At 46.3% G+C, this 14784-nt stretch overlaps 1 protein-coding gene across 2 annotated transcripts in view; it reads left to right on the top strand.

Annotated features, from left to right (window-relative positions):
* Window positions 1-12091: 12091 nt before the first annotated feature.
* LOC307090515 (uncharacterized protein) overlaps window positions 12092-14784 on the top strand; it is a 15019-nt gene continuing 12326 nt past the window's right edge. Inside the window, exons 1-5 of one of the 2 annotated variants that reach the window (XR_013812658.1) lie at window positions 12092-12279; window positions 12633-12690; window positions 12847-12876; window positions 13525-13701; window positions 14397-14548. Coding sequence is in view for 1 of the 2 variants with exons in the window: in XM_079757201.1 (XP_079613327.1) it covers window positions 12633-12690; window positions 12847-12876; window positions 13525-13701; window positions 14397-14548 (417 nt within the window). In the remaining variant the exon portion in view is untranslated. The remainder of the gene's footprint in view (window positions 12280-12632; window positions 12691-12846; window positions 12877-13524; window positions 13702-14396; window positions 14549-14784) is intronic. The other variant, XM_079757201.1, reaches the window with a different exon arrangement.

Genomic DNA, 14784 nt, shown 5'->3' with positions numbered 1-14784 from the left:
GATGATGTGTGCCACTCTGTGGGCCCACTGGTGACGGTGCGAGCCCCGCCATGATGGGCCAGAAGGCCTGGCCAGCAGGTGATCAGCTACAAGCTCGTTTTTGCAAAGTACGGTATTTTATTTCTGTCAACTTGGTTTTGTAATGAGACCCGCCCCCCCCCCCCCCCCCCCCCCCCTCTTTCTGACCTTTAAGATCCTCTTTCCTCATGTCCTGATGTATGTCCGTCCCCCGTACGGCTGTCCCCCGATGTACAGACGTCTGTAAACTCCCTGATGTACGGACGGCTGTACACCATGTTCCAACCCAGACGTGGAGCATTGTTTGCTTACAAACACGAACTTCAATTGTGTATGCGGTTGTAGCTTTATACCCACAACAGTCGTCATGGAAACACATTTGTTTATTGACCTCAATTCCTAATTGGTTTTAGTTCCACATTTTTTTATTTACTCTTGCAAGTATTTAGCTACCGACCCGTACACACAGTGTAAACCGTTTCATTATCGTCAGCTATTCGATATTTCTTTATTTTATTTATTTGAATATGTCTTAAACATCTTAAAATGTATTTTTACTTAACGTATGTCTAAGCTTAGTTAGAGCACTCACAGCATTTTCTTCAGGAAATGCAAATGTCTAGTTATGATCATTATTGTTTCGCTATGGTCATTATTGTCAAGTTATGACCATTATTGTGTAGATATGACCATTATTGTCTAGTTATGATCATTATAGTCTAGTTATGATCATTATTGTCTAGTTACGATCACTATTGTCCAGCTACGATCATTATAGTCCAGTTCTGGTTATGATCATTATTGTCCCTAGTCCACGACAGTCCCTTTATCAGTGACTCAGCCTTAAGCTATTTACATCTACACATTCACACAAACACACACACACACACACACACACAACAGGCTGGCACACATACACTTGTGCACGCACGGCCATTCGCCCGCACGTGATGCAACCAGTGCACCCAGCTGAGAGGAAGGAGAGGCACATGTGTCTCGTTACAGCGGGGGTTGTGGGTTGAACACTCGATGCAGGGGTGTTTATTCTGGGGTCTCCGCTGTCCTAAGTCTTAAGTTTCCAGAATAAGTCGTAAATTGTTGGTTAACATCCCATACTTTGGGACATTCAAACAAAATCAAACCCACACAGGGCGAGATTTGGGCATAGCCCTACTTTGTTTAATAAGCACCATGTGGTTTTAAACTTGCAAGCTAAAGATAATCAACTAAATATTACATAACTCTAAAGATGGTAGTATTTGGAAAGTTGATCAATTTGGGTGTGATTAAGCCAGCTCTATGTTTGCCCTGAGAATGGGCCCCAGCCCTCTGCTTTTCTCCCAGGGGCAAAGGTGTGGTTCTGTGAGAGAAGAGGGCCAGGGCATCAATGGTTAGCAGCCTATTCACATTCAGATGTACATGACTTTAATCATGGCCTGGTCACACTTATGGCCGAATAAGATGAGTAATAAGAGACTGCAACACTAATATGCCAACGAGTAATTCACATTTTAACTTTAAACATTTTTACACTTGTAAAAGACACTAGAGTTACGTCCGAAGCATCGACATGTTTGATGGAAATGTGTTTTGCTGTTCCAAAGTTTTTTTTCCCGAGAAATATCGCTCAAACCATGTGGGCTTGGAGAAGAGTCTAAAATGGAGGGATGAAGTCTGGGTGGTTTAAAAACATGTTTTGTGTACCTACATTTAACATTTAAACAAATTAAACTTCCTGTTGACGAGGCCTTACATACAGCACCCCACCGTGTCGAGGCGTAGTATCGCCGCTGCCCCCACCTGGTGGCCAATCTAAACAACAGCAGTACATTTTTAACTATTCAAATCAATGATTGTATCGCAAGATGGTTGTCATCTGAACCATAAGATGATTCAGTATTCCGATTGCCATTTTCCATAGCATCACTGCTTGGGCCGTTCAGTAAAAGGTTTGCTCAAACACCTCATTTCAAATTTTGACAATCACAACCTCTTTCAAAATGCTTTCGTTTTCCACACCGTCTGGTCTAAATAGGAGCGATTTTCCTTATTCACAAAGGTAGTTTAGGCAGGGCATGGCTAGAAAAAACGTCCATGCTGTACTGAATCACCTAATTTTAATTGAGGGTGAATCATTTTGAATCACTTTTGAGGGCGAATCATATGAATCGTTTTGCTTTACTTCAAATAACGACATTGATTTCAGTTGAAGTATTAGGCCAAACAGGCTCCCATATGTTATAGTTTAGCTCGAAGGCCTGATTCTTTGCGTGCGTGTGTGTGGCTGCATGTGTGTGTGCGTGTCTGTTAGGGGGTTGATTGTGTGGAAAGTGTAGCTTGGTGCAGAGTTTCACTGGAACACAGTTCCCGTGAAGGTCACAGTGGACTTTTAATAGCCGGACGCCCATAGAGAGAGAGTGTGCACTTACTAATTCTATTCATTTACATGTACAGTATGTGATGTCATCACTCATGATGACTTTGCAGGGCTGCACACACACACACACACACACACACACACACACGCCATGTAGACTACTGTGTCTGAGTATCTGGTACTGTCAACATAATTACACCATTATGTACCGTCATGTCACTCAGAAGACACCAAGTGCATGCAACACCATGTGCACACACACACATGCACAAACACGCACACGCACACGCACACACACACACACACACACACACACACACACACACACACACACACACACACACACACAAGAAGAGTGAAGAGGGATAATAACTTAACCGAGTACATTTTATTGTGTGGGCAACACATTAAAGATGCAGTGTGTAAGGTTGCACCCCTCCCAGTTTAGTCTGTGTTTAGCCTCCCAGTTTAACGCCACGATGTACCATTATCACACTTAGGAGAGACCACGTGCACTAACACATGCTCACAATACACACACACACACACACACACACACACACACACACACACACACACACTTAAGCCCTTGTGTTCAAGGTGAAATCTTGAACTTTGATTGATTTTTTGATTGCAAAAGTATGCTGCATATTATACATACTAATCACTTCTGTACTCTCCCTCTCTCTCCCTCTCTCTCTCTCTCTCTCTCTCTCTCTCTCTCTCTCCTCTCTCTCTCTCTCTCTCTCTCTCTCCAACCTCTCGCTCGCCCAGGGTTAAGGGCATGGCTGCAGCATTTGTTGGCAGGCATGTGCCTCTGTCACTCACACACACACACACACACACACACACACACACACACACACACACACACACACACACACACACACACACACACACACACCCCTCAACCAGCCGTCAGCCCGTCTCCCACAGACCAGTCTGTCCTGTGTTGTGTGCAGGGGGGTAGAAACAAGGCAGACCTCTTCCCTCGGCCTCTCGTCGTCAGACCCTTGAAGCTGTAGACCCGCTGGTGAAGCTCTTCTCCTCTCCCAGGATCGCAGGGAGACGACTCCACAGATCAAGGACATCCAAGGAGAAGCACAGGATCCACCCCTACCCAAACCACATCCTCCCCTCTGGTGACGGCCAGAACAACAGAGAGACCACCTCAGGTCCACAGGGATCAGCAGAGATCCACAGAGATCCCGGACCCTATCCTCCCTCCCCCAGAACAACAGAGAGACCACCTCAGGTCCACAGGGATCAGCAGAGATCCACAGAGATCCTGGACCCTATCCTCCCTCCCCAAGGACTCCAGAGAGACCACCTCAGGTCCACAGGGATCAGCAGAGATCCACAGAGATCCTGGACCCTATCCTCCCTCCCCTAGGACTCCAGAGAGACGCTCCCCAGACCCCTGGACCCTCAGACCCGCGATGGCCCTCATGAGAGGCTGGTTCCTCGCGGTGGTGCTGGTGGCGCTTCTCTGCCCGCTACAGAGCATGAAGGCCGCCTCACAGGAAGTACCGGCGGCCCACGGACAGGAAGTACGGGCGGCGGAAGTGGAGGAGGAGATCGCCGCTGAGACAGGAGCAGGAGCCGTCGAGCAGGAGGAAGGGGAAGGAGGAGCGGACGAGGACGACGGTGACGAGGGAGCAGAGGACGAGGAGGAGGATGAGGATGAGGAGGAAGAGGAGGGAGATGCCGTGATGGATTCTACGGAGGAAGATGAAGAGGAATCTGCTGATTCTGGCGAGGAGGAGGCCGAGGAAGAAGACCAGCAGGAAGAGGAGGAGGAGGAGGAGGAGGAAGAGGAGGCTGACTCTACTGAAGGAGACGCAGAAGCTGAGGAAGAAGCTGATTCTTCTGATGAAGAGGAGGATGGTGATGATGAGGTAGATGAAGAAGGGGATGACGAAGAGGAGTCTTATTCTAATGAGGAGGAGGAGGAGGAGAAGGAGGAGGAAGATGAAGATGAAGAGGAGGAGGCAGAGGAGGAGAAGGAGGAGGAAGATGAAGATGAAGAGGAGGAGGAGAAGGAGGAGGAAGATGAAGATGAAGAGGAGGAGGCGGAGGAGGAGAAGGAGGAGGAAGATGAAGAAGAGGTGGTAGAGGAGGAGGAGGACGAGGAGGAAGATGAAGAGGAGAAGGATGAGGAGGAAGAGGAAGATGAGGAAGATTCTACTCATGGAGAGGAGGAGGCTGAAGAGGAGGCCGAATCTTTGGAAGAAGACGAGGGAGAGGATGATTCTGAATCAGCTGATGAAGACGAGGGAGAGGATGATTCTGAATCAGCTGATGAAGACGAGGGAGAGGATGATTCTGAATCAGCTGATGAAGACGAAGCAGTGGAAGAGCTGGAGGAAGCGGTTGAGGAAGCGTCTGAAGGTATCGTGTGAATCCGTCTGCATGACCCCACGGTCCACATGACAGTGGGGTGTCTGGGTACCGGCTGTTTGGGGCCCAGGGGTGTGAACAGAGAGGTTAGGAAGGGGCAGTAGCTCGCAGAGCAGTGCGTAGAGTTTACACCAAATCTACGTACTTGGTTTATATTAGACCGCAACTTAATTTGAATCAGGGTGGTCGATAAAATAATTTGGGGGGTGTGCATGTGACACCCCCCAGCCCGCTGGGCCACGCCCCCCATGGCCACGCCCCCGAGGCCGCTGGTGAGAATAGTGTGGGTGCTGCACCCAGAGGAATGCAGGAGGGTCCTTTAAATAGACGTCCAGCTCAGCAGTTTAACTATTTCTGTCTGCTGTCAATACATTGTGCTTTCAGAGGTACAAGATTCCCGAGCATAGAGTTACATCTGAGCTAGAAACAAACACATACATCTGGTCCAGCGTCTGATGGTTGGAAGTTTTAATAGAGAGATTAATTACAGTGGACTAGTTGTAGCGGACAGAAGGCCAGCGCCTTGTGTTCCTCTAAACAGCCCCACTTTTTGTCTGTTTCTCAGGAGATTCCACAGAATGAACCATGACATGGCCAGCTGCAACCGGCAATCATTCAAATGAGCTGGAATCTGTGGCTAACCTAGGAAGCCTTCTCAGACACCTGTTTGTTATGGTGCTCAGTCTGCACAAGGTTCAAACCTGTAGCAGCATGTGAAGTACTGTGGTAGCACAGAGGCAGTACTTGGTGAATGAGATGAGTAACATGTCATCTCAAGATCGTTGCTCTATGAGCTTCCCACATATTGCCAAACCTCGGTCATGTTTTGGTTAACGACATGAGTCAGATATGAGGCGCTGCCCGCTGTCAGCATGATGATGTGATGAATGGAAAAACTCTCCGTGATCCACCATGACCCCTCTGAAAACACTTCCTGTGGTCTGCAGCTGAAGACGAGGAGCTAGCCGGTGAAGTGTCAGACGACGAAGACTCTAGCGCTGAGGAAGAGGAAGAGGAAGAGGAGGCTGTGGCGGACGCAGCTCACTTCCTGCCAGGATCGGTCTGCAACATCTGCTCCGTGTGCCAGGTCACGTGACTTGCCGTCTTTGTAGCTTAGCGCTCGCACACGGCATCTGAACTCTGAAGTACTACTGAAGTAGTATTGACAGTACTGGAGTTTATCATGTTCATTGACTAAAATCAGAGTGGTGTTCAATGTAAGCAGGCATCCAACTCCATACCCTAGTAATTATGTGTTGGTGTACATTCCTCAAAACTCATTCTGTACAACTTCAAGGTGTTGTGTGCCTTAGCGCCGAAACGACACTGAAGAACGACACAGTGAAAGGAAGTGTGTTGTAATGATGTGCTTCCTTCCCCCTTCAGCACTGTAACGGCTGTGAGAGCTGTCCTTGTGAAGAGGGAGACGCTTCAGACCACTGCCAACACTGCGCTGTACGTACAGAACCTGGGGAACCATTAACCATCAGCGATAACTAGCCAGGAGCACTCAACAGGGTCCTCCTGTAAAAGGTTCAGGAGAGAGGAAGGTTTAAGGAGTTCCCAGCTGAAAGCTTCTGGGTTCAAACCACTACATTGTCCAACAGTCCAACCTGTAGGCATCTAAGTAGCAAACCCCTTTTGCTTGTGTAACCCATGACTATGTTATATATTAAATGAGAATTACAGTAAGAAGCTTAACCCTCACAGCCCCCTGCGTTCAGAGAAGATTGGATTGCTAATCCTGTTGGCAGTAACTGGCCAAAACCTATGATGATATTCGTGTTTTCTCTAAATGAATAACAGTTTTGAAATGGCATAGATGTTGACAATCGTAAGAGAGAAGGTGGGCGCACTGATAAGCCCTAACCCTTACCTGTTCCTTAATGTCAATATTTGATATTCATACCGGCTCTAAGTAACTTCCCTACTGCAGCTATTGAGGGTAATTCCCCACGCAGGCTGATACCATTCAACCCAGTCTCAAAGAAATACGTGACACTGTCAAGTCACGTCATTTAATCTATTCATTCGTGATCTGGGAGACGTAATTTCAATTATTTCGTGCCAAAAGCACAAATTTAAAACTCATTCTAAAATGAAGAGATGAAGCAGCTACCTTTTTTTCCGTCGCGGTTTGCCTACAGAGCAGCGCACCTGCATTAAATATATCCGTGAATTGTCACAATTCCTCAGAATCAAAGGTGAAAGTAGAAACGGGTGGCCAAAAGTTGTCATATTGTTAGAAATTTGAGCTTTTTGGCACGAGAAAATTGAAATTACGTGTCCCAGATCACGAATGAATAGATGAAATGATGTGACAGTGTCCCGTATTTCCGTGAGACTGGGTTGTACCGTTAGACAAAGGTTTTATTTTTTGGGTTCATGAGCTACGGGCAGGTGGTGGCCTCTGCGATCCTTACTGTGATGTGTTTTCCAGGGATGTGTGTACTGCCCACTCTGTCCGCTGGTCTGTGAAACCATCTGCACACCAGGTAACGCCTGCAACCCTGCAGCCAGCACCACAGATAGAAGAGATAGGCGGAACATAGAACGTAGAACCTACCAGCAGAACATAGAACATACCAGCAGAACATAAAACAAACCAGCAGAACATAGAACATAGAAACTACCAGCAGAACATAGAACATACCACATAGAACATACCAGCAGAAAATAGAACAAAGAACATACCAGCAGAACATAGAACATAGAACCTACCAGCAGAACATAGAACATACCAGCAGAACATAGAATCTACCACATAGAACATACCAGCAGAAAATAGAACATACCACCTGCACTTAGAATAAAGAACCTACCAGCAGAACAAAGAACTTACCAGCAGAACATAGAACTTACCAGCAGAACGTAGAACATACCAGCAGAACGTAGAACATACCAGCAGAACATAGAACATACCAGCAGAACATAGACATACCAGTAGAACATACCAGTAGAACATATCAGCAGAACATAGAACATACCAGCAGAACATAGACATACCAGTAGAACATAGAACATACCAGTAGAACATATCAGCAGAACATAGAACCTGCCAGCAGAACATAGAACCTACCAGCAGAACCCTTACCCCTCCTCTCTTTCAGGTGGACTCATCGATGAGATCTCTGGTTCCTTCTACCAGTAAGTCCTTATTCTGTATCCTATATGATATACAAAGGAATTAATGACAGGTGAGTGGTTGTTGGTGCTGTTTATGAAACATGATGCCCAGTACATCCCTAGCCTTCTACTGGTGGACACTGGGAGCTTCCCAGTACATCCACAGTATTCTACTGGTGGACACTGGGAGCTTTCCAGTACATCCCTAGCCTTCTACTGGTGGATACTGGGAGCTTCCCAGTACATCCAGTCTGCTACTGGTGGACACTGGGAACTGCCCAGTAAAACCAGTCTTCTACTGGTGGACACTGAGTGCTGCCCAGTATGACTACTGGGGGCCACTGGGAGCTGTCTGGCCTTCAATCTCTATTTATAAATGTCCTTGTCATCCAATAGGCAGAACAGCCAATATCCCAGTATGTGGTCAGAACTTGACCTTGGGCTGTCAGCACTTGACCTTGGGCTGTCAGGACACCCATTTAAAGTCATGGGGTACAATAGACATCACGTATCGTCATATCTTCTATCTTATCAAATCAAATCAAAATGTATTCAACAATTTAAATAACCAAATAGGAAGGTAAGGCCTAAGCTTTAGAAAATAAAATTGGGAGAAACAAGAATACAACACGCAATCAATGACTGCAATAAAATAATAAACAAGATGGATCAAATTAGAGCAGGGAAGGAATAAAACGAAATAAAGGTTGAAAAACGTTCTTAAACAATAGCAAGGCTCATAAGGTACGTTCTAAACCCCTTGATAAGCCCACTGCTGCTCAATGAGTCAGGGAGTCAGGCGTCTGCCAGGAACAGAATTTAGCAGCATATGTAAGGAAGTCAAATAAAACATCAAATCGATTCTAAAGTGGAGCGGTACGGAGCCAGTGTCGGGAAGGAAGACACAAGGTGACCTCAGTGATGTTCCTAACACGTGCATTCAGCGCATTTTCAAAACCAAAACCAAGATTATGTTTGAGTTCTGATCGTCTGTGACAAAGATCTCAACACTGTGGCTGCATTCCATTGTTATCCCTTTGCTAGGACTCTGTTCTTATCTGGGCAAGGCTGTAGGAAAGGCTATGCCATCCAAACATTGATGTCAGTAATAGCTTACGGTTTATCAGGGGGTCAGAGAGACGGGGGTCTTCTGACGTAACCGACACATGCAGTGGTGGCAGATCTGCGTCACTGGGATCATGTGTGCTATGTTTGTGGATGAAAGCCCTACTAATGGGAGCAAACACATGTTGATACCTTTGTATTTGTAAGGTTCATATCGTATCGTTGTCGAGTATTTGTAATAATAATGTCGACATATGTGCTCTCTAAACAGGACCATCTCGTCGCTGTTCTGAAGAGCCCGTCCGGGCTGTCTTTGGCGCCCCCGTGTGGACGGATCAGGATCACAGAGCTGAGACGCTCCTCTCAGAAAAACAGGTGTCCTGTTCCGCTCGTCAGAATAGCCTGACGTCAACGAGAAGAACAATCAGCAAGGCGAAGATAGACGACTTGAATTTGTTATTTTTTAACCCACGCACAACATATGCTGTTTCTAACAACGAGACTGTTTTCTTAAGAAAAACGGAGAGAAAATGTGGACGGCGTTTGGATTGTAGATTTTTCTTGGTGCTCAGTGAGGAGTGAACTCGGTGTTCTGCAGCTCCCGTTAAGCACAGATCTGTAACTCATCATGGGATAGGAGACAAGCCGATGCGCAGGAGAGGGGTCAATAAAGTGTCACGAGCCTGCACTTTCAAACCTGAAACCTGTCAAACATTCTTTCATTGGATGCCATTAAAAAGTACATGTTTTCTGGAAGAGGCGTGCAAAAGACTGATGATTATCAGATAAATTGAGTCACGATATGTCATTACCTACCAGCGCGCCTACCTGTGTGTGTGTGTGTGTGTGTGTGTGTGTGTGTGTGTGTGTGTGTGTGTGTGTGTGTGTGTGTGTGTGTGTGTGTGTGTGTGTGTGTGTGTGTGTGTGTGTGTGAATACAGTATTGACCAGTATTGATCCGCGATCGCGGTTGCGCAGCGCTACACGACGGGAGGGTCGCGGTCACGTTGCCCGCGGTTCCCAGGCCGCGGTCACGGTGAATGAATGTCCATTTCTTCTTCAACACTTCTTTCTTGGCCAAGAGATCTCTCTCTCTCTCTCTCTCTCTCTCTCTCTCTCTCTCTCTCTCTCTCTCTCTCTCTCTCTCTCTCTCTCTCTCTCTCTCTCTCTCTCTCTCTCTCTCTCTCTCTCTCTCTCTCTCTCTTTGTGTCTCTCTGTTACATTTTTTCATTCACCCTTATGGATCTTGTCTAGTTTAGCCTGATCATGAGCCTCATTAAGGGCCTAGGTTACCAAGGTAACCTGGTAAAGAAATGGTTAAACGAAGACGATCGATGAGCAAACCGAACGGCCTGGGGAGCAACCAATTAGCCTGCCACGCTTTTTGGTTTCTGAATTCAATCAATAATCGATATATAATATCGATCCATGTCTCGGGGCCGACCAACGCTGACGTTTTTAATAAAGAATACATGACCGTCGGTGATTATGAGTGTGTGTGCGCGTCAATGTGCGCGTCGACGTTCATTTCAAACAGCCTCTTTATTTTTAACCAAATCATCAATCGGCCACACCTAATCCTAAACCTGGCGGAACAGAGTCTTCATATCATTAATCGACCAATCTGTAATTTTTAAGCAACGCATAGGGTCATCATCTGCTGACGCGACGTCAGGAATACAGTGACGTCGTTGGTTTCATCGAAGGTAAGCCACGCATTTGTGACCTGACCGTTGGTATTTTAGGTCGCTGGTTCGGTTGATCGATATGTTGGAAGGAGGAGGGATGGAGAGGAGGGGATAAGGTGATGAAAAGGAGGGGATGAGGTGTTGAAGAGGAGGCGAGAGAGGAGAGACGTTACAGTTAAAATACACTAAATATTATGAAGAAATTAGTTTTATTTTAATGTCCTTTTCCACTCAGATGCATTTGAATGTTTGATAATTATTATTTGAACTGAAATGTTTTGACTGTATAAATGAACGACGCAGATGAAATTAGGGACATTTAATCGATTCAGAGTGTCACACGTCAATATAATCCACAAGAACAGCATTCTTATAATCCTTATAAGCCTATAATAACTCATTTTCTATTGCTGACAACACACACCAGTCCTCTCACTCAGTATTTTGTATACTTTCTACATAATAAGCCGTGAACGGGAACCCAGATGCATGCTAGGTGTGTTGATGGTCAACAGAATCATCCTTGTTCTTCCAGTGTTTAGGATTACAACACCCTCAGAGTGCCTTCATGTTGACGGCCATTAAAGCTCCACACACACGCATGCACACACAAACACTCACACACCCCTTACACACACACACACACACACACACACACACACACACACACTGTCATTTAATACACTTTTATTAGAAATGAAGACATTAAGGACATTGAGGATAATATTATTATTATTATTTATATGACATGTTAATTGGGCATATTATAGATTGATAGATTAAAATGTTTGGAGGAGACAAAAAGCTCATGGACCAGAGGAAGAGGGATGAGATTTAGGCGACATAGTCCAGTCTGATAACAGCACCCCAGATGAGACGCCTCTCTCTCGCTGTACAAGGTCCTGGTGTTCCCAAGAATTTCTATACTATGTGAGTGTCGGTAGGCTAACTCTCATCCCTGTCTCCTTTTTGCCAATGATTATTTCATCCCCAACTAAGACCACAGCGTTGTCTGAAGACCGGCTGGGATCTTTTCCACTGCAGGGGTCGGCCTTTATTTTTCAAACCATTAACTTGTGTTCTGTTATACGTCAATTCGGGCGTTTAACTTGAAACCGGGTGGAAGGTCCGGCGCGGGTACTGTGTCCCGATTGGACTGGAGACCTGTCATTTCAATTCCCAAGTGTGTGCCATCCCAGGCACGTCTCTCTCCCTCCTTCCGGTGGGAGAGAGACGTTTGGCATCTCGTGGTGCGAAGCGGAGCCGCCTGTATTATGTCCTGCCACTGTTGTTGCATACACAATGAGACAAGATGACCCCCAACGCACACACATCTCCCTCCCAAAACCCCCTCCACACACACACACATATACCCCCCCCCCCGCCCCGACACACACACACACACACGCACTCATCTCCCCCCCGCCCACACCCTGTCCAGCCTCCTTCCCATCCCTGTCTTTATCGCTAGTCTCGTCCACCTGGTATTCTGAACAGAAGGCAGACCTCTCCTCTCCCTCCGCAGAAAGTGCCTCTTCTTTCTCCTGCACGAGAAACCCATTCCTTCTATCGGCTCCTCCACGACGTCCCAACTCCGAGTTAAACGGTAAGACGCGGTTTCTAGGAGAGGCCTCAGTTACAACATCAGTTAGAAATGCATTTTGAAAAACTTTGGCAACTTTGGGTTAAAAAAAAACTTTTTAATGCAATGGTTGGAAAATGAGATTTCCTTTTGGTCTGATAAAGGTTGATGATAGGTAGCTTAATACATACTCAAATTGTTTATTAAGCAACTTCCTATACTATAGAACATTTTCTTCCATAATAGACCATAGGCCATATGTCAATCCAAGAGAAACTGTTGTGCATCTAACAAATCACATCAAAATAATAGATGAGTACTTCAGTCATATTCAGTGATATTATGTATTTTCCCTTCCCTGTTATTCTCACCTCTAGATGTCTCTCTTCATCCTGGCAGTGTGTGTGTGCACGGCCACAATGACCCATGCCTCTAGTGAGTCCCAGACTGTAGGGTTTTCCTTCTCTGTGTGTTTCTGTCTGTGCTGGGCACCACAAGAAGTGGGATTTGAACATAGTTAGGTGTATTGCAGTGAGAGTTTGTTTTGTGCTGTTATTTCTCGTCTGAGGAGTTCCTCTTTGTGTTTTGCAGCGGCTGATGTCTGGTGCTACACTGGCTGTGGTGAGATGGCATTGATATTTACATTCGAACAGGACTGCACACTCTGAATCGGTTCATAGATTATCTGATTAGCCTGTTAAATAATAATTTGTGGGGATACTGTTGAGGTCAAGGCATTGTGTAGCCCAACGCCAAAAAGACACTCAGCTAAAACCAAACTAAAGTATAAAAAAGACTAAATTGAAACAAAACTCAAGTAAAAAAACACAAAATTAATCTGTCAGCATTGATGTTTACCCAATATAAATGAGAATGCCAACTTCTAATATGTGTTTTATGAAAGATGGTGGTCTGGATCATCAACCTGTTTTTACAAAACACATGTGATGAGAAGTTGGACCACTTTTGTAATATACCCAAACCGGACCAACAGAGAACATCAAATACGGAACGATGCCGTCAAAGTTCCCACTTCTCTTTAACACACTTTTATCACAACACCAGTATGAAGCAGTTTCATTTACATTCAGAACTAATAATTGCTAGGTAAACCCATTCCCCGTCTCTAACAAAGATAGTCAGCCTCCTTTATCGTATCAGAAGATAGCAAGCAGGACGGTTCAGCTTTGAAAGAAACTAAAAGCATTCAACAGAAACCCAAAGTGAAGTAAAAGTCAAAGCAGCGCCTCCTCCACCCGGTCCGTTCAGATCACACGCCAAACAAGTGGCCCGAATTGGCAGGGGCCTCCTGTGGGGGCCACAGGCAGTCCCCCATCAACATCGCCAGCAGCAGCGCAGTCACCGACCCAGAGCTCCACGCCTTCACCTTCACCAACTTCACCGCCCAACACGCTCTGAGCATGCTGGTCAACAACGGGCACACAGGTGAGGGCGCCGTCTCCCTGGCACGGCCTTTAACTCACCGGTTCTCAAATGGGGGTACTCATGCCCCTAGGGGTACCCTTGGGGTACTGCAGGGGGTATGAGACAAAAGAAAAGCAAGGAAAATGGATGAGTGGTAGAAAGGTAAATCTGACAAAAAGGAGAAAGGAGAATCCGTGATAAAAGAAACCACATCCAGAAATGTCGCCAGGAGTATATATTGGAAAGGGATTCACCTCTACATGCTCTGACCCTCGCCTGGTGTGGTGCTTTGGGGGGAGGAAGGAGCAGTTGCATGAAGCACAGGCCCACGATTCTCACTAAATTGTTCATGTTTACACTGCCAAATAGAACATTCATACATTATTTATGTTAATTTTATTTATTTTTCTCCCAAAAGTGTTTAGTGCCAGTGAAGGGGGTACTCCTTCGCCGACTCGCTGAAAAACAATATCTTAGAAGGGGTACACTAGTAGAAAAGGTTTGAGAACCACTGCTTTAACTCATTTAACTCAACACGGAACGGGGTGTAGAGTGACTAACCTAACCTGGGTACAACCACCGGCAAGGGAGGGAGGGAACACTCTGTGAACACTCTGGGCTGATGGTACCCAGGTGAGGTTCGGTTAGGTTAGAACATGCGAGGGAGGGAGCACTCTGTGAACACCCAGGCTGACGGTGCTGGTTCCCTCCATCAGTGAAGTGCAAGGTGGAGCCGGGGCATCTGGAGGTCAGCGGCGGGGGGCTGAACCACACCTACGAGGTCCTGCAGTTCCATCTCCACTGGGGCGACACCGAGCTCCACCCCGGCTCCGAACACATGCTGAACAACCACCGCTACCCCATGGAGGTGAGCCTGCTTCTGCACGCACTGATTAGCTGCTGGTGGTACCTTCCTCATGGTACCTGCTGCTTTACGCATCACGCTACGTCAAACCAACAGTGATTAGCTACTAGTGGTACCTTCCTCATGGTACCTTCTGCTGTATGCGTCACGCTAGCTGCAACCACAACTGATTAGCTGCTAGTGGTACCTTCCTCATGGGACCTCATGCTACGTCCAACCTCAGATTAACTAATAAGAAG

Source organism: Pollachius pollachius (genome assembly GCF_949987615.1).
Source record: "Pollachius pollachius genome assembly, chromosome: 19".
NCBI classification, from domain to species: Eukaryota; Metazoa; Chordata; class Actinopteri; order Gadiformes; family Gadidae; genus Pollachius; species Pollachius pollachius.
This window is presented reverse-complemented; position numbering and strand designations above follow the sequence as displayed.